The sequence below is a fragment of the Myotis lucifugus genome, unplaced genomic scaffold (assembly GCF_000147115.1).
Source record: "Myotis lucifugus unplaced genomic scaffold, Myoluc2.0 scaffold_78, whole genome shotgun sequence".
In the NCBI taxonomy this organism is placed as follows: domain Eukaryota; kingdom Metazoa; phylum Chordata; class Mammalia; order Chiroptera; family Vespertilionidae; genus Myotis; species Myotis lucifugus.
The window spans coordinates 3,542,077-3,569,291 of NW_005871126.1; the positions used below are offsets into that span (position 1 = coordinate 3,542,077).

At 40.1% G+C, this 27,215-nt stretch overlaps 2 protein-coding genes across 2 annotated transcripts; both read right to left on the minus strand.

The window, feature by feature from the left end:
- On the minus strand, window positions 1-5,200 carry SPX (spexin hormone). Its single transcript, XM_006090683.3, has 5 exons — window positions 5,030-5,200; window positions 4,763-4,820; window positions 4,131-4,193; window positions 2,512-2,595; window positions 1-1,325 (listed from the first exon to the last, which is right to left on the minus strand). The coding sequence occupies exons 1-5, from the start codon at window positions 5,054-5,056 to the stop codon at window positions 1,267-1,269; spliced, it is 291 nt and encodes a 96-aa protein (XP_006090745.2). The 5' UTR covers window positions 5,057-5,200; the 3' UTR covers window positions 1-1,266.
- Window positions 5,201-13,428: 8,228 nt separating this feature from the next.
- Window positions 13,429-27,174, minus strand: GOLT1B (golgi transport 1B). Its single transcript, XM_006090666.3, has 5 exons — window positions 26,974-27,174; window positions 18,527-18,618; window positions 16,962-17,140; window positions 15,990-16,071; window positions 13,429-13,962 (listed from the first exon to the last, which is right to left on the minus strand). Exons 1-5 carry the CDS (start codon window positions 26,996-26,998, stop codon window positions 13,924-13,926), a joined length of 417 nt encoding a protein of 138 aa, XP_006090728.1. The 5' UTR covers window positions 26,999-27,174; the 3' UTR covers window positions 13,429-13,923.
- Window positions 27,175-27,215: the final 41 nt, after the last annotated feature.

Consider the following 27,215-nt stretch of genomic DNA (forward strand, 5'->3'; position numbering starts at 1 on the left):
TATGATGCCACATAGATTTTTTTAATGCTAGCATATTTTTTTGTCAGAGATCAATGTTACATTAACTTGAATATAGTTGCATTTTCAATTATGAAACAAGTTACAGACAAACCTTATAAGCAGCGTTTTGGTTATTTAACACAGTCAAATTGTAATTCCAATTACAGGCATTCACATAAGGATATTCTTCAGCTACTGAATAATGGCTATATATTGATGACAATAAGAATTAACAATACTTTCTAGTTATGACATCTATCAATGACAACTTTCAATTAATTATGTCAAAAATAATTAACAAGTTGGCCATATTGTGTTTACAAATAAATATATCATTATGCGTGTTGTAGGTATATGTGTGTCTATATTTTTCAGATAGTATTGAACCCAAGTTGACTTTAAAAAGAAGTAAATTAGACATTGTACCATGCTTTGTCAGGGTGTCTTTACATAATGTTTTGATGTCAAAAGAAGCCTAGCGTTCTAGTCCATTGGAGTAAGCAGTCTTGGAGTCTGTTTAGCCATGGAAAATGGGTTACCTCTAAAAAACTGGGGTACAGAGGAACAGAGGGTGTCTCATCTGCTGATTTTCCAGTAACTTTCAGATCCATGTTTCTAAACTGAATTCAGATCCCAGAGAGCACAAGGGGGAGCTCCAAGCTTCTCCAGCCTCACTGAAGATCCCTCTCCCAGCCACGGCACTGAGTGTTCCAATCACAGGGCTTCCTTCCTGTCCATCCCACCCCTTCCCTGCATAACTTACATCTGGGTGAACTGCCAAGAGAATCACACTCTACTCTTCCTCATCCTGCCATGCTTTCTCCCCACCCTCCTCGGACGTGGGAAAGGGAGACAAGGAGAAGGAGAGTCCCTGCTGAGTGACGACAAGACAATGCAAGTTGGGTGACAGGATGAGAAAACCAACAACTAATAATATTAAATCAGGAGGGTATCTGTTGTAACAAAAAGAACACTACCAGGAGTATTCAGTCTTATAATCTAAAAAAATTCGAGAGTAAGACAGAAGGTGATCTAAGACAGAAGGCCCTGAAGCAATAATAATAATAATTAATAATAATAATAATAATAAAAGGCAATGATATTCCCAGCTAGGAACTCCACCTCACTTTTGCTTCTAGAAGAATTAAACTAGTTGTGCCTGTTCCTAAGACCGCAAATGGAGCAAAAAGGGTCCACGAGTTTTATTTACATGCTTCATGTCTTCAACAAGAACAGAACTGTAACTGCATTCAATTTGGTGTATTTTCACCAGTTTAGCAGACTGTCGTCCAGAAATCTGGTTGGATCAAGGTTTTCTTCTCCAGCTGTAAGAAAAAAAAAATTATATAAAATGAACATACTTTCATGGTTAAAAAAAAAAAAAGGGAGAACCACCGGAAAAATATTTAATCTCTTAAGTTATGTTAACTCATGCACTCTGCTACTGAAAATTTAAAAAAAAAGAGGATTTGATTTAGTTTTAAATTTTTTCCTCAGTATGAGACATATCGGAGAGCTCACATTTCACACCTCACTCTCCATGAGCACAGCGTCAGAGCTGTGGGCCAGCCGCCTGTGCCCTGACCACCAGACTACTCACTGTATTTTTTATACATTTTAACATTTAAATTATGTCATAAATACTGCATCATTATAATTTTTGAGAAGGAAAAGTCCAGGTCTATTTATGATGCTTCGATGACCTCTATTTTTAATAGTCATAAAACTTATATACCTTGTTCATTTGGTTCTTAGCAATCCTGCACGTAGATAGCATTATTCCATCCTACCTATTGATACTAAGCTCAGGGTCACCCGGGTAGTAATGCAGCAGATCCAGAATTTGAACCAAGTACTGCTATAGACTCCAAAAGCCGTGGCTAATCCATTATCAAGATGTTTCTTAATTCAACTAGTAGTTTTAATGCTACGCAGGCAGAATGTCTCTATTTGAAGGTTACACCTAATCCTGGCCTAGAATAAGCTGTCCAATGTAGTGAAAAGTACACAGGCTTAGAATCAGAACTGTCCTATATCTATTAGGGTGAACCATATGAAACCGCTGTGTTTGTAAGTGTACGAAAAATTGGTTTTCAGCAATTTCATTTGGTTCAACCTTTAATAGTGAGCAATTGGATTTGTGATTATTTAAAATTCTTTGGGCCTCAGGTTTTTCAACTGTAGAATAATAAAGTTGGACTTTGAGCTCTTTCAGTTCTAAAGTTCTAAAAGAAATAAAGGTTACAATAGGCTATGGGCTGGGTAATTCATATGAAATTCCCCAGTCTCTCCAAGGAAATAGTTTTATGTTCTTAGTACTCACTTTAATGAGAAATATACTAGCCTTTATAATTAACATTCTGTGAATTTCGGGGGGAAGAGGGAGAAATGTTAATTATTTTTTAAAAACACCTGAATTCATAAAGGCAACTTTGTTGCACTCAACACAGAATCCAAAAAGTAATCAAAGCCTCTCTGTCCTGCAGTTGAAAGAAGTCACTATACTTGTACCTTCTTGTGGTTTCTGCAAGGAAGCCAATAGTAGAGCTGCTGCCTCCAGGAGAGTTAGTAGTCGGGCGTTTGGACTTCGTCTTTCTGGAGAAACAAAAATGTATAAAGATCCTATTAGTATTTAACTATTCATATAGATTAATCCTATCCCATTATGCTACGACACTAGAAAAACCTCTATGAGATAGATTTGTGATCCCTCAGCAAAGAGTTCCTACGCAGAAGACTGATTTTTATAAATTGAAACATTTCACACTTCCCGTGGACATTGCTTACAATTGGTTATGTTGTATATCACAGAATGTAAGCTATAGATGACACAGAATTTCATGAAAGCAAGGAGGATTAAGATAAGGAGCCCATGAGAAATTTCTCCCTTCAGAGCTTAATGTGGGATATCTGGGCAGAAAAGTTTACATGTGATCCTGCTTGGAGCCTGGACAACCTCTTCTGTCATTCCTTCCAAAGCAACTTAAGATCATCTACATTCTTGGTCACACATAAGGCAATTATTTGACGGAAGTAATGCATATCTGCTAAATATTCAAAATTATTTCAAGTCCAAGTTGACAGAAGACAAAACATCCTGATTCAACACAAACCACTATTTTTAATTTGGGAGCAAATGAAAACATGGCTTACCTTGGTAAAGTAAATAAGCTTAATTACACTGCAATATCAAAAAAGGTAAATGAATACCTGTTGAGCACCTATAGGTGGTGAACACAGTTTGTTTTTTTCAAAATAAATATACTTTTTAAATTTCCTTTTTTTTTAGAGAGTGGAAGGGAGGGGGGGGGAGAGAGAGAGAGAGAGAGAGAGAGAGAGAGAGAGAGATGTGGGCAAGACACACATGGATTTGAGGCCCAGTTGGGTTGCACTGCAACCCAGGTAGGTGTCCTTGACCAGGAATGAACCCAGACCCTTCTGTGCACTGGCCGACACTCTAACCATTGAACCATACTGGCCAGGGCAAAGTAAATATACTTTTTAATTTTAGCATTTCAGTCTTTAAATTTTACCAAAATTCATTGATTTATGATCCAGTAGCATGGAAAGGTTTATCATGAAAAAAACAAAACAAAACAAAAAAAACAGTCCCTAGCACCATTCTTTATAGCCTCCATTGAACTGTTTCTGGTTTGGAACATTTTGATAGCTCTTTCTAGTAACATAAGAGGCATAGATTTGAAGTTTCTATGTAAATCACTGTTTTAACAACAACAATAATAATACAATGTTTAAGAGGAGACTGTGTAAAGGTCCTGTCATGGCGGGGAAGTACATTTTGGGAGAAGCTGTATAATTTCCCCTACCCCTCCTAACCCCCAGAGCTGAACCCCAGGCCTTGGGTAACTCCCCGGGTCTTCTGCACACCGGGGTGGCCAGAGCGACACTTTGAGCAGCTGTGACCAAGTCCAGCTTGGGAGTGGCAGCCCCGGCCCAGGGCGGGGCGTCGTGAGCCCCCAGCTCTGAGCTCTGCCCCCTGGGGCTGGGCCCGGGGAAAGCTCTCCCGCTGCCCTGCGCGGCCCTTCCCCGCGGGGAGACGCTCTCCTTCCGCGCCGGTGGAGTGCGCCCTGTCCGCTCGCTCCAGCCCAGTTCACTCCCCGGTCACTCACCCGGCGGCGGCCGCTCGGAGAGCTCCTTCTTCCGACTCTGGTCTGAGATGAAGCGGCGCCCCTCTGCAAAGGGGAGAAGCGGGACTCAGCGCCCGTCCGGCCCGGGGCGATCGGGGCTAAACGGCAGTCGCCCCGCGCCGCGCAGCCTCCGGGCGGGGAAGCGGGGACGCGGCGGCCGCCGCAGGGAAGCCCCGGGTCAGGACCTGCGCCGGGCTGCGGGGTTTCGGGCTCTCGGCGGGCCACCCCCGGCTGGGCCAGAATGGAGAGACCGGGAGGAAGGTCGCGCGCCCCCCGCCCGCCCCGCGCGCCCCGCCCGACGCCGTGAGTGGGCCTTGGAGCGCCGGTCTGGTCCCCCAGCCAGTGCGATGTTCCCCAGGTAGCCCCAGAGTCGTCCTTTGTGGCAAGAGCCAGCAACCCTTATTAGGATCAGGATTTCAGAGTCTTCCCCTGCCAATAGCAGTCCCCACCCTACCCCAATGTCGTCCCTTTCCCTTGATTAACTGAGACCGGGATGACCTTGACCTCGATTCCTGAAGGTAACAAACTTGATATTATCCCCTCCCCGCAGCTCTCCATCTATTCCATGGACCCATGCACCGCCCCCAAGGAAGAGCAAAGCATTTGGAACGTACGTGCGCCCTTCAGGTAAAGCATAGCTTGAGGAGTCCAGTTCCTTCTCTCCAAGAGTCTCTACAACCCGAAAAGAGAAAAGCAGTTAATAAGACATTGCTGCGCAGCCCTCTATTAGAAAAACAAAAAGAAAGGAAGGAAGGAGAGGAGGGTGAAGAAACAAACGTAGAAAAGAAAAATAGGAGAGGGAGGGAAAGAAAGAGAAAAGAAGAAGGAAAGAACATTCAGGAGCTTGATTTTCTTTCTGTCTTTCTTTTGCGTTTGCTTACCTGTGGGGCACTGCTGGAATTTCCCATGAGAGAAAACACCAGGAAAAGAGCCAGGGTTGTTGCCGCCAGACTTCGGAATCCCTGCAAGAAACCACCAATCAAAGAAAGTCATTTCTGTGCCTGTAGGATCTTCTGCTTTCTTTCTTGACGCCCGGACAGTTACCAACCCCTTACTTTTTGCTCAGAATCTCTTTTAATACTCAGAATGGGGGCAGGGGTCCCCAGTCTGCCTTTTAATCCACGAGAGTTCTCTTTTAAAAAAATTATATATTATGTGTGAATAAGTGAATTTTTTTTCTTAGTAATATCAAATGAGTCTAATATGTTAAGGAGTATTATTTAAATATCCTCTAAAATGCTTATTAAGTATACAGTAATACTTAATAGGTAAACAGCTCTGAAGCGTTTTATAAAATAGTTTAAAAGTTAAGTAAGTAAAACCATTACTTGCCTTCATGCTCTGCTCCTTTCCAGAACCCGCGATAACTATAACTTTACCTGTGAGTTTTCCAAGCTTGTTTTGAAGGGGAGGCTTTTAAAGCCTTCGCATCAAGGGCCCCTCCTTGAGGCTTCAGGAGAATTAGGGAGTCCCCGGGGACTTCATGTCAGTCTTCCAGAGTGAGAGGATCTGATGACTCCTCCAGGAAGGTTCAATTGCAGGAAGTAGAGAAATGATTGATGGGTGGACACCGTGTGTTCAGGTACTGACCACACCAACTGGGAGATATTCTGAAAATACCAGCCTTATTGTCCATTTTTCCCACTAACTTCTCAGCGTATCATCATCATCATGGTCATCATCATCATCATCTTCTTCTTTATCATCATCATCACCAAAGAAAATGATTAAGTTTTGGCACAAGCAACACTAAATGAATAAAGTAAGAAAACTTGTTTGGGTAACTAGCTACAAGCTATCACCGATGACGAATGATGAATCATTTCGGCAGAAATGAAAAGGTTAGGGAATCTCAATGGAATTTGACATCGGTTATTCATTTTCTCGAATGCCTGCGATGCATTAGACATGCCTCCTTTTAATTCAAGGGACACAGCCAGGCATCAAAGAGACACAGTCTCTGCTTTAATCAAGCTTACCTTCTAGTCAGGGGAGAAACACTCTAAACTAGTAAACAGGTAAACAAGGTAATTACAGGATGTTTTAAATGCATTATGAAGTAAAAGTAAGCAACATGATGAGGTAAAGTAAATGGTAGGAAGGTAAAAATAGAGGGAGGGGTCTGGAAGGTTCAGGTGGAATCAGAGATGGGATAAGTTGGAGTGAGAATTTGTATTATATGCATAAGAAAGTAAAGAAAAATCTCGGGATGGGAAAGAACTAGGCTCATTTGAGGAATAGGAAGGAAACCAATGAAGTGAAAGTTGTGTGAGTAATGCCACCCCCCTTTGAAATGAGATTGGAGAGGAAGAAATGGCCCAGTTCATTTGGGAACATGGTTATAACCAAGGGATGATGATGGTTTAGGCTCGGATGGTCCTTGCAGGGAATGAAGACCTGTACATGAATTTGGGGTGCAGGTTGGAGGTAGAAAATAGAGCTTGGTGGGATATGAGAGTATGACAAAAATAAATCAAGGATGATTCTTAGGTTTTTGGCTTAAACACTGGGTGGATGATGAAACCATATATTGAAGCTAGAGAGACTTCTTAAGGAAGCAGTTCAGAGAGGGAACTTAAGAGCTGTCTTTTGGGCATATTAAAATTAAAATGTATGTTAGACATCCAAGTAGAAGGGGGAAGTAGGCAACTGGAAATACAAAACTCTATAGAGTTCAGCAAAGAGGTCATCAACCTATCAATATTTTTCTGAAGGCAGGAATTACCAGATTTCAGAATTTTAAGAATTCTATGAATTTTAAGGCAGGAAAAAGATTGGGATTGAATGATAACACTTAGGGAGTGAATGAAGTTAAAGAAGAGAGGCAGAGATAGAGCTATGAAAATAAATATGCAGAGAATGAGCAGAGGGAGAGTCAGTAAGGAAGTTGAGGTGAAGCAATCAGAAAGAAAGGAGAAATTCCAGGAGACAAGGAATCCAGAAAACTATCCATTGTGTTGAAAGGTCAAACTAGATGAGAGCTGAGAAGTGTATACTGGATTTGTTTTTGAGGACATAAACTAGATTGGATTGGGATGGAAGTGAATAAGATATGAGGACATAAAGACAAGCTTGGACAACTTCTTTCAGGAATTTCACTAAAAGGGGGAAAGGAAAAATGAATCTCTTTAAAAGATGAGATACTTGAGTGTGGTGGAAGTGTTATTTTGGGGGGCCTCATTAATATCTGAACCCTTTCACTTTTAGGGAATTCCTAAAATTTTCTAAATTATGAATTATGGAATTGGGACTCTTGGTGGGAAGCAGAGACTTTTTTTTTCTATTGTAGAAGCTGAAAGTGCCAGATCCTCACTTTCCCAGCCTCCCTATCAGGTAGGATGTGGGCACATGATTCCGGCTTCACCAATCAGATATACTCACCTAGATGAGCAATCTGGATATAGGATGAAAGCAAGTGAGGTCATGAGAAACACTGTTACAGTGGGGTTGTAGTAAGCTTGAATTGGTGGGGGAAATACTGCCTACAACACTAATAGCAGATTCCAAGATGGTGTTACCACCTGTAGGGTCTTCATAATGAAGTCCTCTTGCTCAAATCAGTCCAGTTTGTTGGTTTTTCTGATGACAACTAAGAGACCATTTGCGGGACATGTATGCTGATGGAGATGATCAGTGGAAAGGATACATGGATGATGCAGAAGAGATCTGCAAAAAGGAATGCATTGAAGGCAAGAGGATAGGATCCAAAGTATGTTAATATGCAGTTGAAAGTTACATATATAGACAGATATTGAACAAGGACCTGAGTGCCCACCTATGCTAAGATACAGTGGATAAGAGAGATGGTCCCTTTCTTCTAAAAATTATACCAGTTGTTCTCAGGTATTAATAAACCACCTGGGAGTTTTGCTAAAATGCAGATTCTGATTTAGTATGGGTGGGGCCGGGCCTGAAATTCTGCTTTTCTAATGAACTTCCAGGGGATGCTGATATCTGCTGCTCTACTGATCATTGGACATTTTGAGTAGTAAAGCTTTAGAGGCTATGAGAAGTGATAAAAGGTAAACGTTAGAGTCTGTGTGGCTGGGAAAATGGCTAGCAGTAGAAATATTGGAACATGGGGAGAGAACAGATGAGTTTGCTTGGGGCTTGAAATTTGAGGGGCTGATGCTACCTGCAAATCTTTGTTGTTAATACAAAGATTTGTTGTTAATACTTGTTATTTAGACTTCATGGTTATGTGCAGACAAGAAAACTGGAGCTTGGTTAGTAAATGTGAATGGAATACAGAAAGTAGAAACTTGAGGAATATTTACTCGCTTTAAAGAATCAACAAGAAAGAGTCAAAGCTTGTAATGTTTTCCACTGTCTTAAGAGAGGGGAAAGATTAAAAAAAATTAAAGACTAAAAGGTTAACACCCAAACTGGACAAAATATAAATATTTCTTTAAATATTAGGATTTAATTTCAAGGGATTGTAGCAACTTCCAAAAAAAGAACAATAAACTAAATAGAAGTATGCATGTGTTTATGATTTAAATGAACTCTTAAATGAAACCCAATTACTAGGTTACCTAACAAACAAGTAAAATGCCCTTTTCCTCTCTCCACACCAAAGACACACAAAGGTTTAATAAAGGGGAACAGGAAAATGAGTTGCCACTAAAACTGTTTTGAATTTCCAATTTTAAAGGAAAGTAAATGAATGCAGTTTGTTAATAACAGTTTAGCTAACGAGTTCACAGGCAGATGTTTGACGTCAATGCTGCCATTTTCGGGATAATATGCACAAGTGAAGAGAATAGCTTTGACAGATTATCAATATTGTAGTCTTATCAAAAGTAGCATGCCAGAATGTGTTTGTTCTAAAAGGGCATTGACTGCCAATAAGATGTTTTTGTTAAATCACAAAATTTTAAGATTTTTACAGGTCTAAACCTAGAGATGGGCTAAGAAATTTGATTAAAAAAAAAAAAGTTGATGGATTTAACCACTCAGTTTTATTCTGCTGACATTTATTCTGCTGACCAGGCAGTGGGCATTTGAACAAATTGGATCCTAAGCCTTTTGAATAGGCATATTCAATGAGACCATTTTGCCTGCATAGCTGATGTTATCTGAATTTTTCTAGTTGACTCCAGGGTGCTCAGGCCCCATTTTAACAATAACTGTTGTTGAAACTGCATTCTTACAAGGTCAGTGGTTATTGTGTCCACATAGAAAACAGCCCCTATCTTGGGTTAGGTTACCTGGGCAATATGGCTATTATAATACGAACATACCCAAATTGCTTCTTTGATGAAAGAATAGAGAGGAATTTGAAATAGTATGAATGACATCATTGGGTTTGAGCTCCTCCTTTGGCCTGATTCTGTGCCAAGGTCAGTTTGTCCCACAGGCCAGTTGTTTCACAAAAAGGTGAAAGGGGTCATTTTCCCAAGGCCTACCAATTTTAGGAGGGGCTTTAGGGACACTGAGGCGGCCTGCTATCCTATATAATAAAAGGGTAATATGCAAATTGACCCTAACAGCAGAAAGACTGGGAATGACTGGTCACTATGACACACACTGACCACCAGGGGGCAAACACTCAATACAGGAGCTGCCCCCTGGTGGTCAGTGCACTCCCACAGGGGGGGCTCTGCTCAGCCACAAGCCAGGCTGATGGCTGCCAGCACAGCGGTGGTGGTAGGAGCCTCTCCTGCCTCCTCAGCAGCGCTGAGGATGTCTGACTGCAGCTTAGGCCTGCTCCCCGCTGGCAAGTGGACATCCCCCAAGGGCTCTCGGGCTGCCAGAGGGATGTCTGACTGCCAGCTTGGGCCGGATCCCCCAGGGGGCGGGCCTAAGCCAGCAGATGGACATCCCCCGAGGGGTCCCAGACTGCAAGAGGGCACAGGCCGGGCTGAGAGCCCCCCCGCCCCCCTGAGTGCACAAATTTTTGTGCACCGGGTCTCTAGTATAAAATAAAATTCTCCATTCATTGGCCAATGTCTTTACCACTGTCCTTTTACTTAAACCACAAGAATCTCTTTTCCATAACCAAATAAAGACAAAAATAAGCAGAAAGTTCTATGAGAGGACCAGCTGTTTTGGCCTAGTGTAGTGGTTCTCAACCTGTGGGTCACGACCCCTTTGGCAGTCAAACGACCCTTTCACAAGGGTCGCCTGAAACCATCCTGCATATCAGATATTTACATTATGATTCATAACAGTAGCAACATTACAGTTATGAAGTAGCAACGAAAATAATTTTATGGTTGGGTCACAACATGAGGAACTGTATTTAAAGGGCCAGAAGGTTGAGAACCACTCGCCTAGTGGGTCAAAAAAGGTGAATAGAGGTGACCTTTTAATCATGTCTTGAGAGGCAGTAAAGGTAAGGTTATGGAAGTGTGTCAGTGAGTCTTAAGGATTCTGGGGCATGCTGCTTCTGTGTACAACCTCCTACATGGATACAGGTAGCAAAAGGGCCGAGGTTGGAACCTTTCAGCCCCGAGGACAAAGTTAGAAAGATATGCTGGATATTTAATAACAGATTCAAGACTTCGAGTTCATGGGACAATAGTCAAGACTTACAGTTTAATTGGATTCAACAAACATTTATTGGGGACCTTAACTTAAGTGGTAGACTTGGCAAGGTTTTTTTTTTTGGCCTTATCAAAATCTGTGAGCAAAACACTGCAGATGTTAAGTGGTTTTAAGTCACAAATACTTAAATAATCCAAGTGTATATTACTTCTACCTTGAGGAAAAAATATTTAAGCATTGCTCGACTCATTTCTAAATTTACTGCCTACTTTTTTGGTTTACCCGAAGTTTACTTCTAGTTGATTACATTTATACAACTTGGAAATGGAAGATTTGATGACCATTTTATAAAAAAAAATTAAATTACATTAGAAAAAGGGTGGATTATTGTATAACGCTAAATCAATTTTTAGAATCTCATAATGATACATTTGACCACTGTTATGGACTTAAAGTGTACCCCTCCAAAATTCTTATTGAAGCCCTGATACCCAGTATGATAGTACTTGGGAGATGGGGCCTTGAGAGGTAATTAGGTTTAGTTGCAGGCACAAAGGTAGGGCCCTCCATGATGGGATTAGTGTCCTTGTAAGAAGAGGAAGAGAGACCAGAGCCTTTCTCTCCCATGTGAGGAGCCAATGAGAAGGCAGCCAGCAAGAGAAAGGGTCCTCAGCAGGAAGTGAATCTGCTAGCACCTTGATTTTGGTCTTCTTAGCATCAATAACTGTAATAAATAAATGTCTGTTGTTTGAGTCATCCAGTCCATGGAATTCTGTCGTAGGAGCCCAGCTCACTAAGACAACAAGCAATTAATAGAAAAGTACCCTTTTATTGAGAGATAAGACAAGTGTATTTACAATATTCAATGGTTAGATCAGACAGTCTGACTGTGAGACTTTTTTAAAGCAGCAGTATTCCAGGAATTACAATTTATAAGGAAAAAAGAAAAACATTCCAAATAGGTTTCTGTTACAGAAAATACATTTGAACAATGACAGATACTTTTAAGGCTAAGTAAAATTACACCTTTTCCTCCATCTTTATAGCAATAATCTTTTCTTTTTTTTTGTCATGAAGACAGAAGGCTAATTTTGGAAAGGAAAAATCAACATGGTTTAGAAAAACTGAAATAGTGGAGGACTAGTATGTTTAAAAATAGAGCCTCCTCAATGGTTCTGAATAAGAAACATACAATGCTGCCATGCAGTCCCAAACTCACATTTGAGATTAAACATGGTCTCCATAAAACTGAAAAACTGCTCCAGCCTCTCAATCTTACTAAGGACCAGTAGATTAATAAGTCCTTGACACGCTTCTGTCTGATAATGCTTTCTGAAATAAGATTGTTGAAAAGAGATCTCTGTTACTTTGCAAAGAACATTTTGGTAGAAATTCATGTCCACAAAAGAGTTAAATAATACAGATGTTCCTTACATTAACAGATACTATTTTGCCCTAAAAAGGTAGAATGATCTAGTCTTTGTAAATAGTAAGGGTCAGTCAAAAATATGTTTAACAGAGTCCTACAGGGAAACTTGTGTAAGTCAGTCCCCAAAATATATTTGACACTCTCCAAGTGAGGATTTTATTCTTTTGAAGAACATTAGACACACTACTAAGTCTCTTAATATTCCATGAACTATTGAGGTAGGAGTCTTATTTCATCAATATCATCTAGATTTCACAGATTATGCCTTAAATCATACGCCAGTACCAAAAAGACAGTAATCCACAAGACTGAACCATTAGGTTATACACCAAGTCTGTCCTTCTTTAAATGAGCAAGGCTGGGAATTCTCTGTGCATCAAAAGATTTAACTTAAAAGTAACATAAGGTGTAATACATTTTGTAGACATGTTTGTAACTAAACCCACAAATTTCAATTATGATTTCATGTATTAAAAAGCTTTACTGTTAAAAAAAAAAAAAGTAAATAGTGCACTCATTAGTGGTAAAACAAATAGTACTATGGCTGCTGAAATGTGTTCCTATATCCACCACACAAGTTGCCACTGTGGAAAACTACTAATGAAGAAACAACCAGTTTCTTTCTGCCTGTCAAGCAGCAACGGTAGAAAAGAACAACACATCATTTTTTTAGTGTCATATTTTTAAGAAATAATAACCAGTTTAATTACAGTAAAACGGCCTCAGCATGTGAACTCAGATATTTTCTCTATGACTTAAGATGAAGAGTGATCATATGAAGCATACCTATTGATTTTTGTTATGAAAAAGCTGAAAATAAGGGGAAACTCAGCTTACATGAATAGCCCTTAAAAAATAGCTGTAAGTTGAACCTTTTAACATGTTATGTCTTAAAGTAAACATTACCAAGTTAGTTATTTTAGTTTGTAAAAAACATAATAAACCACTGCTAATTTTTTTTTTTAAATAGAAGAAAAAAAAATCTACATCATGACAGGAAAATCCTTTTGGTTTGCAATTAATGTTTTAAATAACACCCTATTCAATGAAACAAGCTACGTAACAGACTACTTCATTGTCAAGAATGCTTTTTGTTAGATGCCTATATGTAACAAATGATACAAATACAGTCTTAAGACTCCCAAGAAGTAAGAGTATTTCCAGAGTGTGTTGCTGACCAAAGAAGTGCATAGTCAGCTATAATTTAGAAACTAAAAGCTAGTAAAGAATGACCTTTGCATACTCCAACAGAGAATATCTAGTTCATATTTTCATCTGGCTTTAAAATATTAAGACTCAGAAGAATCGCAACAGTTTTATCTTCACCAAGTTTACCAAAAAAAGTGATCCATATATCAAAACTGGGTTTTCCTAGGTTTTAATACATTAAAATGACATGACATAATCCAATCTAACCCATGCATCACTTTCGGAGACACGGTGCAAATGGAAATATTTTTCCAGTTGCAGTGGACATTTCTAAAAAGCAAATGCCTATGGGTGCCCCTGAATCTTCAAAATAAAAAAAATAAAAAGGAATCAGGCACCATAGCTCTCTGAGGATAGTTGTGTTTCGCACATTGTGGAAAAAAATTAAAAATCGCCTTCAAGAGTTTCAATATGCAATGTAACAGATTTCATCTCCTTCAGTTTGCTTGCTGTCTTCTTACATCACCTGATTAGAAGCCTGTTGTCACTGCTTCTTTGTTAACTGTTGTTGGTACTTTGTAGGTATACATTTTAAATGTCTGTAAAGAACATTACAAGCTATTTCATGTAATTTAATCTGTGCTGGATATTCTTCAAAAGATTTTATAAATAATACAATATTTTAAATGAGTCTTCAATGTACTGTTGTTATACCATATTGTTGCTTTCTCCAACTTTATCTACAAACTGCAAGAAGAAAAACAGACAAAAGAAAGCCTTCAGCATTATTAAATATTACATCAACATTTTAAATGTTAATTTAAAAACTCAGCTTTACAAGATTTGTGGAAATTTAAGGTATGACTGACAATGATTAATCCAGTACTACTCACCACCATCTTCTGACACGTAAATGTGTATAAAAAAATTTTTTTTCTAAAAGTTATTTTTGCATGACATGCTATACATATGACTTTAAGGGTGCGACATGAGAAATACAACACAATGGGAAAAAAAACTGGATAAAATGAAGTTAACACTGATAGCTTAAGAAAAAAATAAAAAATTAAAAAGCTGAAATGTCACAGCCAATCATTCATTAATGAACCCAATAAGATATTTCAACTGACCATGACTGTGGATCTCTTCTGGGCCTATGTAGTCTTTGAACAAACAGATTTAAGTCCATTAAGTACAATAATTAACAGCAGCTATTGACTAAAAATACTTTAAATGTGTAACTGGACTATGGACTGAAAGTGGCAATGACATTAAAAATAGATGTAAGGGTACAAGCATAAATTTACAATTTTAATACATATACATGTAAGTGGTTATTTACTTTGGTTACTCCATCCCAAATATTAAGCATTCCAGATGGTGATGCAAACAAATATTGAAGCAAAGTAATAGTGGAGATATTAAAAGTCATGCAACCATCAAATCTATAATACTATCAAGTCTAGCAATCATCTAATTCTTTCATTTCACTAATCATGTTTTTACTTAAATATTTTATTATAATGAAATAATATTAATAGGAAACATAACTTTTAGCATTGGGTGTCCATCTATGCAAATATCGAAGAGTCCTTAAATTAAGGACATGAATAATTATTACAATTCTATAACTAGAAGTTTTAGTAATTCCAAAAGCCATGCTAAGTATAAACAGCATTGACTACTCACAGTGGTTCTCAACCTTCCTAATGCCGCGACCCTTTAATACAGTTCCTCATGTTGTGGTGACCCCCAACCATAAAATTATTTTCATTGCTACTTTATAACTGTTATTTTGCTAATGTTATGAATCGTAATGAATATATCTGATATGCAGGATGTATTTTCATTGTTCGCGACCCACAGGTTGAGAACCGCTGGTACTTTATGAGTTTGGAGATCAATGCCAATAAAATCAGGATATATCCCTGTAAACCTAGGTTCCAACACCTTGTTTTATGTTATTTTATATCATGGTAAATAAGTGACTGGTACTCTGAAACTAAAAGTTGCTCTGAAAGTACTCATAGATTCATTAGAATTTTAAGGTAAATTTAGTTGGTGAGAAAGCACAACATTCCCTCTTCAAAGGTAACTTCTAATATGTAGGTTGTGTGGGCTGCAAGTTTGACTCTACAATTGACTTGAGGATTAAAAAAAAAATTGGCTTATAGTAGTACCTTTAGTTCTTTGAGAATTCAGTAAATGTTATGGCCTGTCTCTCTAGAAACATCTACAAAAATCTACAAACAAGTTTACACTCACACTGGAGAAACAGATTTGCTAAGAGTGTCCAACTCATAGAGAGCTGGGGACAGAATTTTATCATCTGACTTTCAGTATAACAGTGCTCCATTTAGTTGTCTTAATACACCTCATTTGGTGAGATGGTCTAAGAAAGAAAATATTCGTAAGAAATAATATCATTTTCATGTTATTGCTTCTAAAATTAGAGAGGACATAAAAGTTACCTGAAAAGTACCTGGAACTCTCAAAGTGAAAGGTAGCATAGCATATCAATCCAAGTTGTATTAAAAAATAGAGAACAGTATTAAAAAGGAATACAGTGAAACAAAATTTCAGGCTTTATAGATTTACCAATGACTATTTTCTCTGGTATTCATGGTTACCGTGATCTATGTGCTGCAACCATTTATATTGTAATAAAAACATCAATTAATCATGTTATCAATTACTCTAATTTCTGGAAGTAAAGAGCATTGAAGAGTATTTTGATGGTTTAAAGATTATATTTTTAAATACAGATTACTTACTGATCTAATGCCGGGTAAATTCAAGATAGATCCAAGAACTGGCACTCTTCTAATGAAGCCAACGACCACAGGAAAGAAGCCCCTAGGAGAAGAAAAAACAGTTCTCTGTACTTATACGTTCTTTATTACCAAAATCAATTGCTAATTAAGTAAAAAGAACCTGTCAAAATTTGAATATTTTAGAGACTTTAAACTTCAGTTAACTTTTCTCCCAGGATTTGATTCCTTCCTTAATTATGTTCTTATAAAATTTTACATATATATGTATATATAGCATTACTACTATATCCTACTAGTTTCTTTATGTATTTTCTATATTAAAAATGAGATTCTCTAAAGCAGATTTGGCACTTAATTAATATTTATGTCTCCTGTGGGTAATATGGTGCCTGACAGATAGAAGACAAAATATATACATTCTCTGAACAAATTTTTAAACCAATCGTACTTAAAGGTATTTTCTTAAATTACATTCTATTGTTTATTCACTTGGTAACTGGCATTTGTAAAATATTAACTGACCAAAATCTCCCAGAGTATATATAGTACAAAATTTTCTAATATGTATAAGCACTAAAGAAATTGCCATCAAGTGGCAGTAACTATGCAGTATCAGGTTCTACATATTAAAATGTTGGGTATATTTATATATCTATTTATCTATCACTTTTAGTTGATGCAAATAGCAAACATAAAGACAGTGCCTTAAAAGGCCAATAAAATTAATTTTATTAAATTGAAAATTCTTTACAAGATAATTCATAGCTTTAAACAGGCAATTATTCACACCTGATAAAACATTTTATAGTTGATTAAATTACCTAAAAGTATAATAATAAAAGATGCAGTGTAAACAAGAATCCATATAAGAAAATTATAGTCTTCTTACTCATGCTGATACAACTATCTGGGTTTTGTAATTATTTGACATACTGTTTTATTGAAAGAAAACAAATAAAATGAGTGCCTTACCTGAACAAAAGAAAGAATCCATAAATTTCGAAGATCATACCTATCAAAGGCCAACCAACAAGGACTACAAATACGCCACCCAGGAAAAATCCTGTGGCTTTCATTTTATGTTTTTGGAAGAAGAATCTGAATGTTCTTTCTAAACCAATTACAAAAGCCAAGCCAGCCACAAATAAAACCTAAAGAAGAAAGAAAATGCAACACAGAAAAAGTAAGTAAGCACACTACATAAATTTGAAGGTCAAAGTTAAGTATTTTTAAAAAAAGGAGCACATCTAGTTTTCACTGTGGCAACTGGGCAGAGAAAACTACAATGCACACCAAGAAGCAGAACCAAGGAGTGGGCTAAGCATGTGAACGCTGTAGTAGTACTGCACTCTTCTCAATCCTCCTCTAACTTGAGTAAATGGAAAAAAAGAGAAACAAGGAAAGATTAGAGGTTACCAACCAGCATCTGCATCAGCAGTGGTTTTCCCAGGGTTAAGCTAGATGGAGATGGCTTAGTCAAACAGATGAATGGCAAGACAAAAGAGGGAAGCTGCCTATAAATATGTCACCTAAAGGTGCTCCAAGTTCTGTAAACTTCACCCTGAGCTATAGGCACTCCTGTGGATGGGAGAAATACTGATGTGGCGAAGGTGACAGAAGAAGAAACTATGCGAAGCTAGAATACCTGGTAGCAGCAGTAATAAAAATACAGCTACGTGTTCTCAAATACACATATATTTTGCATGTTTTCAGACAGTGGACAAGAAATAGTGATCTATTAGAAAACGTGTTTTTCCCCAAGTTTTATTCCCAAATCCTTGTTTTTCTTCATTAACTTTCTTTAGTGAAAAATATTTCATATATATATTGATTAATAAGTCAATGGTTAAGCTTCAGATTCTGAGATACCAATGCTGTTTACATTATTTATTATAACATCAATTTTGAATAATTTTGCTCTCCTTTATATTTACCAATTTGCAATTAAAAGCCCAATGGTAATATACACTTGTCAAAGATATTCAATGGGGGCTATCAAGTCATCTATTTTTTAAAAAAATCTTTATTGTTGAGACTATTACAGATGCCCCCAAGTCATCTATTTTTAACTCCTATTTAGAGGCTGCCTTGACTTATTCTATTGCAGTAGTTCTCAACCTGTGGGTCGTGACCATCAGAAAACACATATAGCATATCAGATATTTACATTACGATTCATAACAGTGGCAAAATTACAGTTATGAAGTAGCAACGAAAATAATTTTATGATTGGAGGTCACCACAACATGAGGAACTGTATTACAGGGTCGCGGCATTAGGAAGGTTGAGAACCACTGTTCTATTGTAAATCACATATCAAACACTTAACATAATCATGGAATTAGAAAACCTCATTAAAGTGTTTACCTTAAACAGAAAGCTAACGGGTTTCATTTCTGATGGAAACAGAGAATGTAAGAGAAATTTTTACATGAGTAGTAGTGAATTATTTCACCTAAATTCAATAGCAGGCAAGAATTCAGTTATAGCTAACTTTTTCTTATGAAGTTAGTTAAAATACATATTGAAAAACTCACATTTCCAATAGCCAGTAGTGCTTTGTCAAAAAAGAGAATCATTCCAAAGAACAGGAAAAACACTCCAAATCCTGTTAATCCCATTCCAATTTCTGCAATATAAGTTATATGGTTAAAGGTAGAGAAACATTTTGGTTCCATTAAAATTTCTGTAAACTAAGATAATTCTTCAGTTTTTCTTTTGGCTGATATAAGAAAAAAGTCTCCAACATTGCAGATTAACTTTATAATGACATTCACTAACATCTACAACAAATTAACATCAACAATTTCATTGAAATTTAAAATATAAATGGAAATTTCTAATCTATCCTATCTAATAAAAGAGAAACATGGTAATTAGCGTACGACCGCTACCCTTCCCATTGGCTAATCAGGGCGATATGCAAATTAACTGCCAGCCAACATGGCGGCCGGCAGCCAGGCAGCTGGAAGCGAACATGAGGCTTGCTTGCTTCAGTGACGGAGGAAGCCAACGTTCCCCGCCTGCCGCTGCTGGCCTCTGAGCTTGCAGTTTGAAACATTGTTACAAATATAGAAGCTAAACAAAACCCCAGAAACCTGCTTTCAGCCAGCCGGGATCTCAGAGCTGGAGTTGATACAGTGTTTCGATTATAGAACCCAAACAAACCAGATACCTGCTTTCAGCAGCAGAGGCCTCAGAGATGGAGCCAGAGCTAAAGCTGGCCCAGAATAAAAAAAAAAAAAAAAAAGAAAAAAAAGAGCGGTTGGGAGCTTCAGTCACCCGCCAGCCTGAAAACAGCCTTCAGCCCCTCACCCAGGCTGGCCAGGCACCCCAGTGGGGACCCCTACCCTGAAGGGTGTGTGACCAGCTGCAAACAGCCATCATCCCCTCACCCAGGCTGGCCAGGCACCCCAGTGGGGACCCCCACCCTGATCCAGGACACCCTTCAGGGCAAACCAGCCAGCCCCCACCCGTGCACCAGGCCTCTATCCTATATAGTAAAAGGGTAATATGCCTCCCAGCACCGGGATCAGCGTGACAGGGGGCAGCGCCCAAACCCCCTGATCGCCCTGCAGCTCTGTGTGTGACAGGGGGCGGCGCCCCAACCCCCTGATCGGCCCTGCTCTGTGTGTGACAGGGTACGGCGCCCCAACCCCCCCGCCCCACGGGCCCTGCTCTGTGTGTGACGGGGTAGAGCCATAACCTTCCCATCGGCCCTGCCCTGAGTGTGAGAGTGGCGGCGCCCCAACCCCGATTGGCCCTGCTCTGTGAGTGATAGCGGGTGGCGCCCCAACTCCCCCGCCTCCCACGGGCCCTGCTCTGTGTGTGATGGGGTAGAGCCATAACCTCCCCATTGGCCCTGCCCTGAGTGTGAAAGTGGCGGCGCCCCAACCCCCTGATCGCCCCTGCTCTGTGGGTGATAGAGGGCAGCGCCCCAACCCCCTGATCCGCCCTGCTCTGTGTGTGACAGGGGGTAGCTCCCCAACCCCCTGATGGGCCCTGCTCTGTGCGTGACAGGGGGAGCTCCCCAACCCCCCTAATGGGCCCTGCTCTGTGCGTGACAGGGGGGAGCTCCCCAACCCCCTGATCAACCCTGCTCTGTGCGTGACAGGGTATGGAGCCCCAACCCCCCTGATGGGCCCTGCTCTGTGTGTGACAGGAGGCGGCGCCCCAACTCCCCAGTCGACCCTGCTCTGAGCCTGACCAGGGGCTGCACCTAGGGATTGGGCCTGCCCTCTGCCACCCGGGAGCAGGCCTAACCCAGCAGGGCGTTATCTCCCGAGGGGTCCCAGACTGCGAGAGGGCACAGGCTGGGCTGAGGGACCCCCCCCCCCTTCCTCCTTGAGTGCACAAATTTTTGTGCACCGGGCCTCTAGTATATATATATAAAAGCCTAAGCGACCGTTTGACCATTCAACCATTTGACTGGTAGCTATGATGTGCACTGACTACCAGGGGGCAGACGCTCAATGCACAGGCATGGAAACATGGGACAGACTGATGAATCTCAGAGAGAAGGGGGTAGGAGGGAGGGTGGGAAGAGATTAACTAAAGATCTTATATGCATACTAGAGGCCTGGTGGGGTCCCTTGGCCTGGCCTGTGGAGATTGGGCCAAAACCAGCAGACCAACATCCCCTGAGGGGTCCCGGATTGTGAGAGGGTGCAGGCCAGGCCGAGGGACCCCACTGGTGCACGAATCCATGCACCGGGCCTCTGGTTCTTACATAAGAGTACATTTCTTAAAAATACCATAATAGAGAAAGATAAATCAGAATTCTAAAACTTTGGTTATATATATCTTTTTCCCTTACAAAAATCCCTTTGGCATCAGAATAAAAATATGAGTTTACTTTTGCTATTTATTCCTTATCATATTCTATAACTATTATTTATACAGGTGATATCTGCAGTTTCTTCCTTTCCCTCTAAAATGCCTTCTTTAACCCATTAGAAATTACTATAGTAGGTTAGTACAATATACTTCAATATAGTGGCAATAGGAAATATTTTGAGAATCAGGTAGTGGTCTCCTCAAAAGTTAAGTTTCAAAAGGTTAGATATCACTTTTAACTTCTTGGTGGCTTATTATGGACTTATCTTCTACAAACATATCTAAACTATGAATCTATTCCCATATTTAATCTAGTCCTTAAATCACCTCTCCAAAGTTTAAAAGAACACTGTTTTATCTAATAATAATATTGATTTTTTGTTCTTTCATTCAGAAACAAAGAATTGTTGATCAACTCCTAGATGCAGGCAACTGTTCTAAGTACTATCAGACCCAGTAAAAATTTATCTTCCTCTTACGCACTATCAAACCTTCATTCCTCTTGCCCATGTATGTCTTAAATGAACAGAGTGTACTGGTCTGTGTATAAAGCTAATAATTTTATTGCCTTTACATTCTCCAGGATTTATCTTTTATAGTTTGAAGAATAGACTTTCTAAGGTTACAGTTGTACTTTTATGTTAATACTACAAAGCACAATCAATCCACTAAGTCACCTCCTTGATCATTTTAGTTTTGTTTTCAGGAAACAGTCACCAACCCTCATTTTACCTAGAAGCCCTACCTGCATAACATAATGAATTATCGCAGAAATACTTTTGGAAATACAATTTTAAATACACTATTAATGATTTCTGATCTTAACCACTTTGCCTTGGCTCCAGAAAGGTAAAATCCAGGTCACAGCTACTTAAAAAAATGTTAAGACATGTAAAATGTTTTGATGAGTTTAAAATTTATATCAATACCTTTTTCTACATTTTCCACTTCCTCAATTTACAGTTAACTACTGCCTTCCATTAAGCTATCTTTTTCTCCCAAAGTCTAAAAGGATTCAGAAGTATTCCATAGACACTAATATTTTATGAAAATTTGAGGCTGATACTTTCATGCTTAAGTGCTTTAAAAGAATTTACTAAGCCCTAGCTGGTTTGGCTCAGTGGATAGAGCGCTGGCCTGCAGACTGAAGGGTCCCAAGTTCAATTCCGGTCAAGGACACATACCTAGGTTGCAGGCTACTCCCAGGGCCTTGGTCTGGGCACATTCAGGTGGCAACCAATTGATGTGTTTCTCTCACATTGCTATTTCTCTGTTTTTCCCTCTCTCTTCCATTCTCTCTAAAAATCAATGGAAAAATATCCTCGGGTGAGGATGAAAAACAAACAAAAAAACAAATAAAAAATATTAAAAATATGATCTTAAAAAAATTTACCAAAATAACTGTTTAGATGGCAGACATTATTTTCCAGAGGAAAATATGGACATAAGAGCAAGTAAAATTTCATTAAGTAACTACTGACTAGTTAGGATTTAATCATTGGCAGCTGAGTTAAATGAAAATGACTAATTCCTATCTTTTCACAAATTATACTAATTACATCAAAATTGTGAGATGTTTGTTCAGAAAGGAAATTATATGGAAATACATCTATATGCATTGAGAATTTTATAGAAGTAGCCATTTTAAGGTGCTTTACATACCATACATAAATTAATCCTTTCAATACTATTGCAAGGTAGGTGTCATTAAATTCTTTTAGACAGGCCAGAAATTGAGATTTAGAGAACTGACTTAATTTGCCTAAAGTCACACTTCTCCTTAAGCATTTGAACGCAGATATATTTGAATCCAAAGTTTATGTGCTTAACCATTATACCATACCGCTTCCCACAGTATTTTCAGGTTAAATGTTTGGTTAGATGAAACTCAAGGTCATTAGAGTACTAGTACACCGAACTTCTGGGGGAATCGTCTTAAGTTGATTCAAGTTTAATATAATTAGCTTATCTAATATAACTAAGTAGGTGTTAGGAGAACTATTATAAATTGACTGCAGTTCTTGCCAGTGTGGCTCAATTGATTGAGCATATTTCTGCGCACCAAGAGGTCACCAGTTCGATTCCTTGTCAGGGTATTTACCAAGGTTGTGGGCTCAATCCATGTGCAGAAGGAGGCAGCTGATTGATGTTTCTCTCTCTCTCTAAAAATCAATAAAATCATATTTAAAAAAAGAAATTGACTGCAGTGAAAAAGGACAATGTCTAAATATGGTTTTACGTTTAATGAAATGTTTGTACAATTATGTTGTAATTCCTTTAAGAAATTGTGAGACAAAAAGTAGCACTGGCCCCAAGTTTCATATGGGCAACCAGAGACTCACAGAGATTTGTAACTCACACGTGACCACGGAATCAGCAAGTGTGTATGTGGGGGAAGGTGCAGGGGTGGGGAATGGCAGTTGGTGGTGGTGGTGTGCCATCAGGCCGGGGACTCAAATCCAGTCTATAATACTCCACAGTTTGAACAACTATAACATGGAAACCAAAACATTCCTACCACTTTATCTAATGTAGTCAAGCAGATCTTTGTAATCTTTTCCAAAACTGGCACTAGCATGATGTTGCCAAGTATTCCCTGATCTAAAGGGGTCAAAAGCCTCAAACTGGCCGCACTGTGCCTTTTTCTCATCTTCCCTGTGCCTGTGCATTCATATGCCCACTGTTTATTAAACCCCTACACAGAGCTGCCCTCTCACCACCTGAATCAGACCCAGTCAAGTAAGTTTATCTTCCTCCTAGGCACTATCAAACCTTCATTCCTCTTGCCCATGTATGTGTTTAATGAACAATCTGATAAAAGCAATCTAATAAAATGAATTTGTCTAAAATAAACAGCTTACTGTAGAAATTTTATAGGAAAAGATATGCTTAATTCAATGGCAATTACTGTTAGCATTTTGGTATCTGATTTAAATATTTTAAAGCAGCACTTTCTTTCTATGCCTTTTTAAAAATAGAAAATGTCAGAATAAAGAACTCAAGTGAATTATCAACTGAATTGAACTCAAATGAATATCATGGTGGAATTTCAGGCTATCCTATATAATAAAAGGCTAATATGCAAATAGACCAAATGGCAGAACAACCGATCACTATGATGTGCGCTGACCACCAGGGGGCGCTCCCGGAACATGGTGGGCATCGGCAGCAGGCAGCAGAGCGCAGAACATGGCGGGCTTGGCAGCGACGGGATGGTGGAGCAGGTGAGTGGGGGTGCCAGACCAAGGTGGGGCGCCTGTCACTGTCATTGGGGTGAGCCTCTGGTGGTTACTGAAAATTCTTTGCTCCTGCGCACTGTGGTCCTGCCTGGCACTTGCACCTGCTGTCGGCGTCAACCCTGCTCCCACCCGCTGATGGCACTGGAGCCGCTGCTTGCACCCACTGCTGGTGCCGGCCCTGCTCACACCTGCAGCTGGCACCCGGCGCTGTCAGTGGGTGCAAGCAGCGGCTGCCAGCCCCAATAGCCCCTGAGGGCTTCTCCACCTCCTGCTGCTTCTGAGGGGCGATTGGGGCAGCAGCCGCCGCTCGCACCCACTGACTGCGTCAACCCACTTGCACCCACTGCTGGCGCCAGCCCCAATTGCTCCGCGCTGTCAGTGGGTGCGAGTGGGGCTGGTGCTGTCAGCACGTGGGAGGGGCTGCCGGTAGACAGGGGACCGGGGCTGTGGCAGGAGGGGGTGGGCGGGGGCGTGGAGGATGGGCCGAGACCTGCCCCTGTGCCTACCACAGCTTTGCGGCCCACAGTTTCTTTCAAGGTGCACAAATTCGTGCACTGGGCCCCTAGTGTGACATAATAAAGTGAAGATTTAGTGGCAGCAAGGGAACTGCTCCACTCTGCACCATTTGATAAATATTGTATTTTTTGGGGGGAAAGGAGGATGCTATTATAGGATCCCTTAAAACAGTCCTGAATTGTTTTTTGCCTTTTTAAAAAGTTTTTATTGATTTTTTAGAGATCAGTAGTTGGTCACCCTCTCCCAGAATCAGAATCCCAGAAAAATCTTGGCAAATCACTTGAATGATGGCCAATTCCTGCAGTTAAACACACATACAAGCACCATTTGAAGTCCAAAGAGCTTTTGGTTCATTAATCATTTTGTGTTCCAATCCACTGTTCTATCCAAAACATTTGGCAGAAGAGCAGCAAAGAGCATAATATCATTTTCCTCATCAATTTAATGAAGTGAGGAGAATGTTTACCATCCTGCCCATATTTCAACCCAACTCTCTTGTTCTGGTTTTTGGAAGGATGTAAATCAGGCACTTTTCATTATGTCTTCAACATAAGAGAATGGCTATGCACAGGATAAATAATTCACATTTTTATCTAGGTAATAATCATGGACTCAGATAGGAGTAATAATACTACTTCATAGTTAGATAGGAAAGCTACGTAGAGTTTAAGTACTTCCTCCAAGTAATCAGAATTAGAAATAAATTCTAGCAATTTATGTACATAATTCTGCTAATTTCCTTGTGCAACCTAATTTTAATTTTGGGTTTTAATCAAGAGGAACAGGGCACTGTGTTTCATAAAGAAAATAGGCTTTGAATATCCTACAAAATTTCTCCAAAAAATGAATGATTCTGTAAGATAAATATCTATCTTACTGTTGAAACTACTTTTGCTACGGGAGAATTTCATCATTCTAAGATCTCAAAGTTTATATCGTCTTTTATATGCTAGTAGGGTACAGTACAACGAACAAAGTTTTTAAGCCAGCAGAGCTGGGATCAATTCTTGTTTCTGTAACTTTACTTATGACCATACATTGAATTTCTTTTTTCTCCTTTAATTTATAAAAAAGATATACTCCTCTCTACCTTATAAGGCTCTTATAAGAATTAAGTGTAATGATTTATATGAAAGCAGATATTGCTAGTTTTTATTATAACAGTTGTTTTTTTTTAAAGAACTCTATTTAGGTTTTCTCTGATCAGAACAGATGAGGCCAAATGACTAAAATGAGCACTCTTCCTGGGCAGGGCAGGTGGCCCTAAGGTGAAGACTGGTCCAATCTCAGGAAGGAAGAGAGCCTGACTGGGGCGCAGGACCTTAGGAGCTCTGTCAAGTTCAAGTCGGCTGTGGCGTGAAACCAAACCTTAATACTCCACTTTAAAACAGGCACTTAAAATGAAGTATTATTTTCATTTCAACAGACTGTTTAGTTCTTAAAATCTTGAAAATCCAGGTACATTAACCAGAATAAGAAATAAAAGGCGTGGCTGATAAAGCAAAATGAGACAAAAAGACGATCTCAACCATCCCAAAACAGGTAGCACAGGGTTGGGCAGATCATGTAAATAAAAATGATTAAGATTGGTAAAAAGTAGAAAAGTGGCGATGTTATATTGAAAGAAAAAGGAACACACAGCAATGCCAACCTCAGAGATAACATAGACCTGAAGAACTCCGAGGCAGGCAGAAGGAGATGCTAAAAATGATCAAACCAGCCACAAAGCACAATATACAATATTAACAAAAGAAATCCTTTAATGAACGCAAAGTGACACTTGACTATTGTGGAAGCATTTCGCTGGTAGAAAAGTGAAGTCATTTCACGGGATTTTTGGAAGGTTGTTTCCATTGCTGGCAAAGGCACATATTCGAATAGATTTTGGGTGTGGGCATATTTTCGAAAAGAGCCTACAATAGGTGGCATTAAAAATTCCGCCTCCCAGACAACCAGCCGGTAACTTGTAGAGGACCCCACGCCAGTCAAGTCCAGAAACGTCCTCGAGAGTGGGCCGCGGACGCCGCACAGCAAACTTTCTCTGGCGGCGGACGGTCCGCGGGAACAAAGCGCCCATCTCCCTGGGGGCGAGAGAGCCGCGCAGGCCGGACCCCTGGCGAGGGCTCCCCCTCTCCCGGCCCGGGCGCCTCCCCACACCCCCTGCCTCTCCTCCCAGGCCAGGTCCGCCCCCGCAAGCCCAGCCCTCGCCCCTCCACCGCAGCCCGGCAGGTTCCCACAGCCCCAACTCAGGTTCGCGGGCCGCCGCTCCCGATGCGGAGCTTCATTCATTTACCCGCACCCGGGGGTGGGGGAAACGGGCGGGAGAGCCCCCGCCCCCGCCCCAGCTAAGGGTCTGTGGGGCTCAAGGCAGGGACCCCGGGGCAGGCGCTTACTCTGGGTGTCCGTTAAGGAGATCATGGCTGCTGGCGTCCTTGCTGGGGTGAGGACAGCACCTCGAGGAGCCCAGGGCGTGAAGCAAAGACGCGAGTCTGAAGCCGGGAAGCAACCCAAGAGACAGCCGCCACGTCTTCCGGAAACACGCAGCCATCCCCATCCCAGCTTGGAGGCGGCTTCCGATTGGCTCAATCCGCTCCCGATATCAACCAATGATGTGGAGGCTTGTTCGGTGACGCGA

What these genes read in the sequence shown, in the direction of transcription:
- SPX (XM_006090683.3), bottom strand. Translation starts at nt 5,056, where the DNA reads ATGGGAAATTCCAGCAGTGCCCCACAG. An exon ending in ATTCCAGCAGTGCCCCACAG is followed by an intron (nt 4,821 to 5,029) that starts GTAAGCAAACGC and finishes TTCGGGTTGTAG; the next exon opens with AGACTCTTGGAGAGAAGGAA. An exon ending in CTCCGAGCGGCCGCCGCCGG is followed by an intron (nt 2,596 to 4,130) that starts GTGAGTGACCGG and finishes TTGTTTCTCCAG; the next exon opens with AAAGACGAAGTCCAAACGCC.
- GOLT1B (XM_006090666.3), bottom strand. Translation starts at nt 26,998, where the DNA reads ATGATCTCCTTAACGGACACCCAGA. An exon ending in CACTACTGGCTATTGGAAAT is followed by an intron (nt 17,141 to 18,526) that starts GTGAGTTTTTCA and finishes TTTCTTCTTTAG; the next exon opens with GTTTTATTTGTGGCTGGCTT. An exon ending in GGATTCTTTCTTTTGTTCAG is followed by an intron (nt 16,072 to 16,961) that starts GTAAGGCACTCA and finishes TTCTTCTCCTAG; the next exon opens with GGGCTTCTTTCCTGTGGTCG.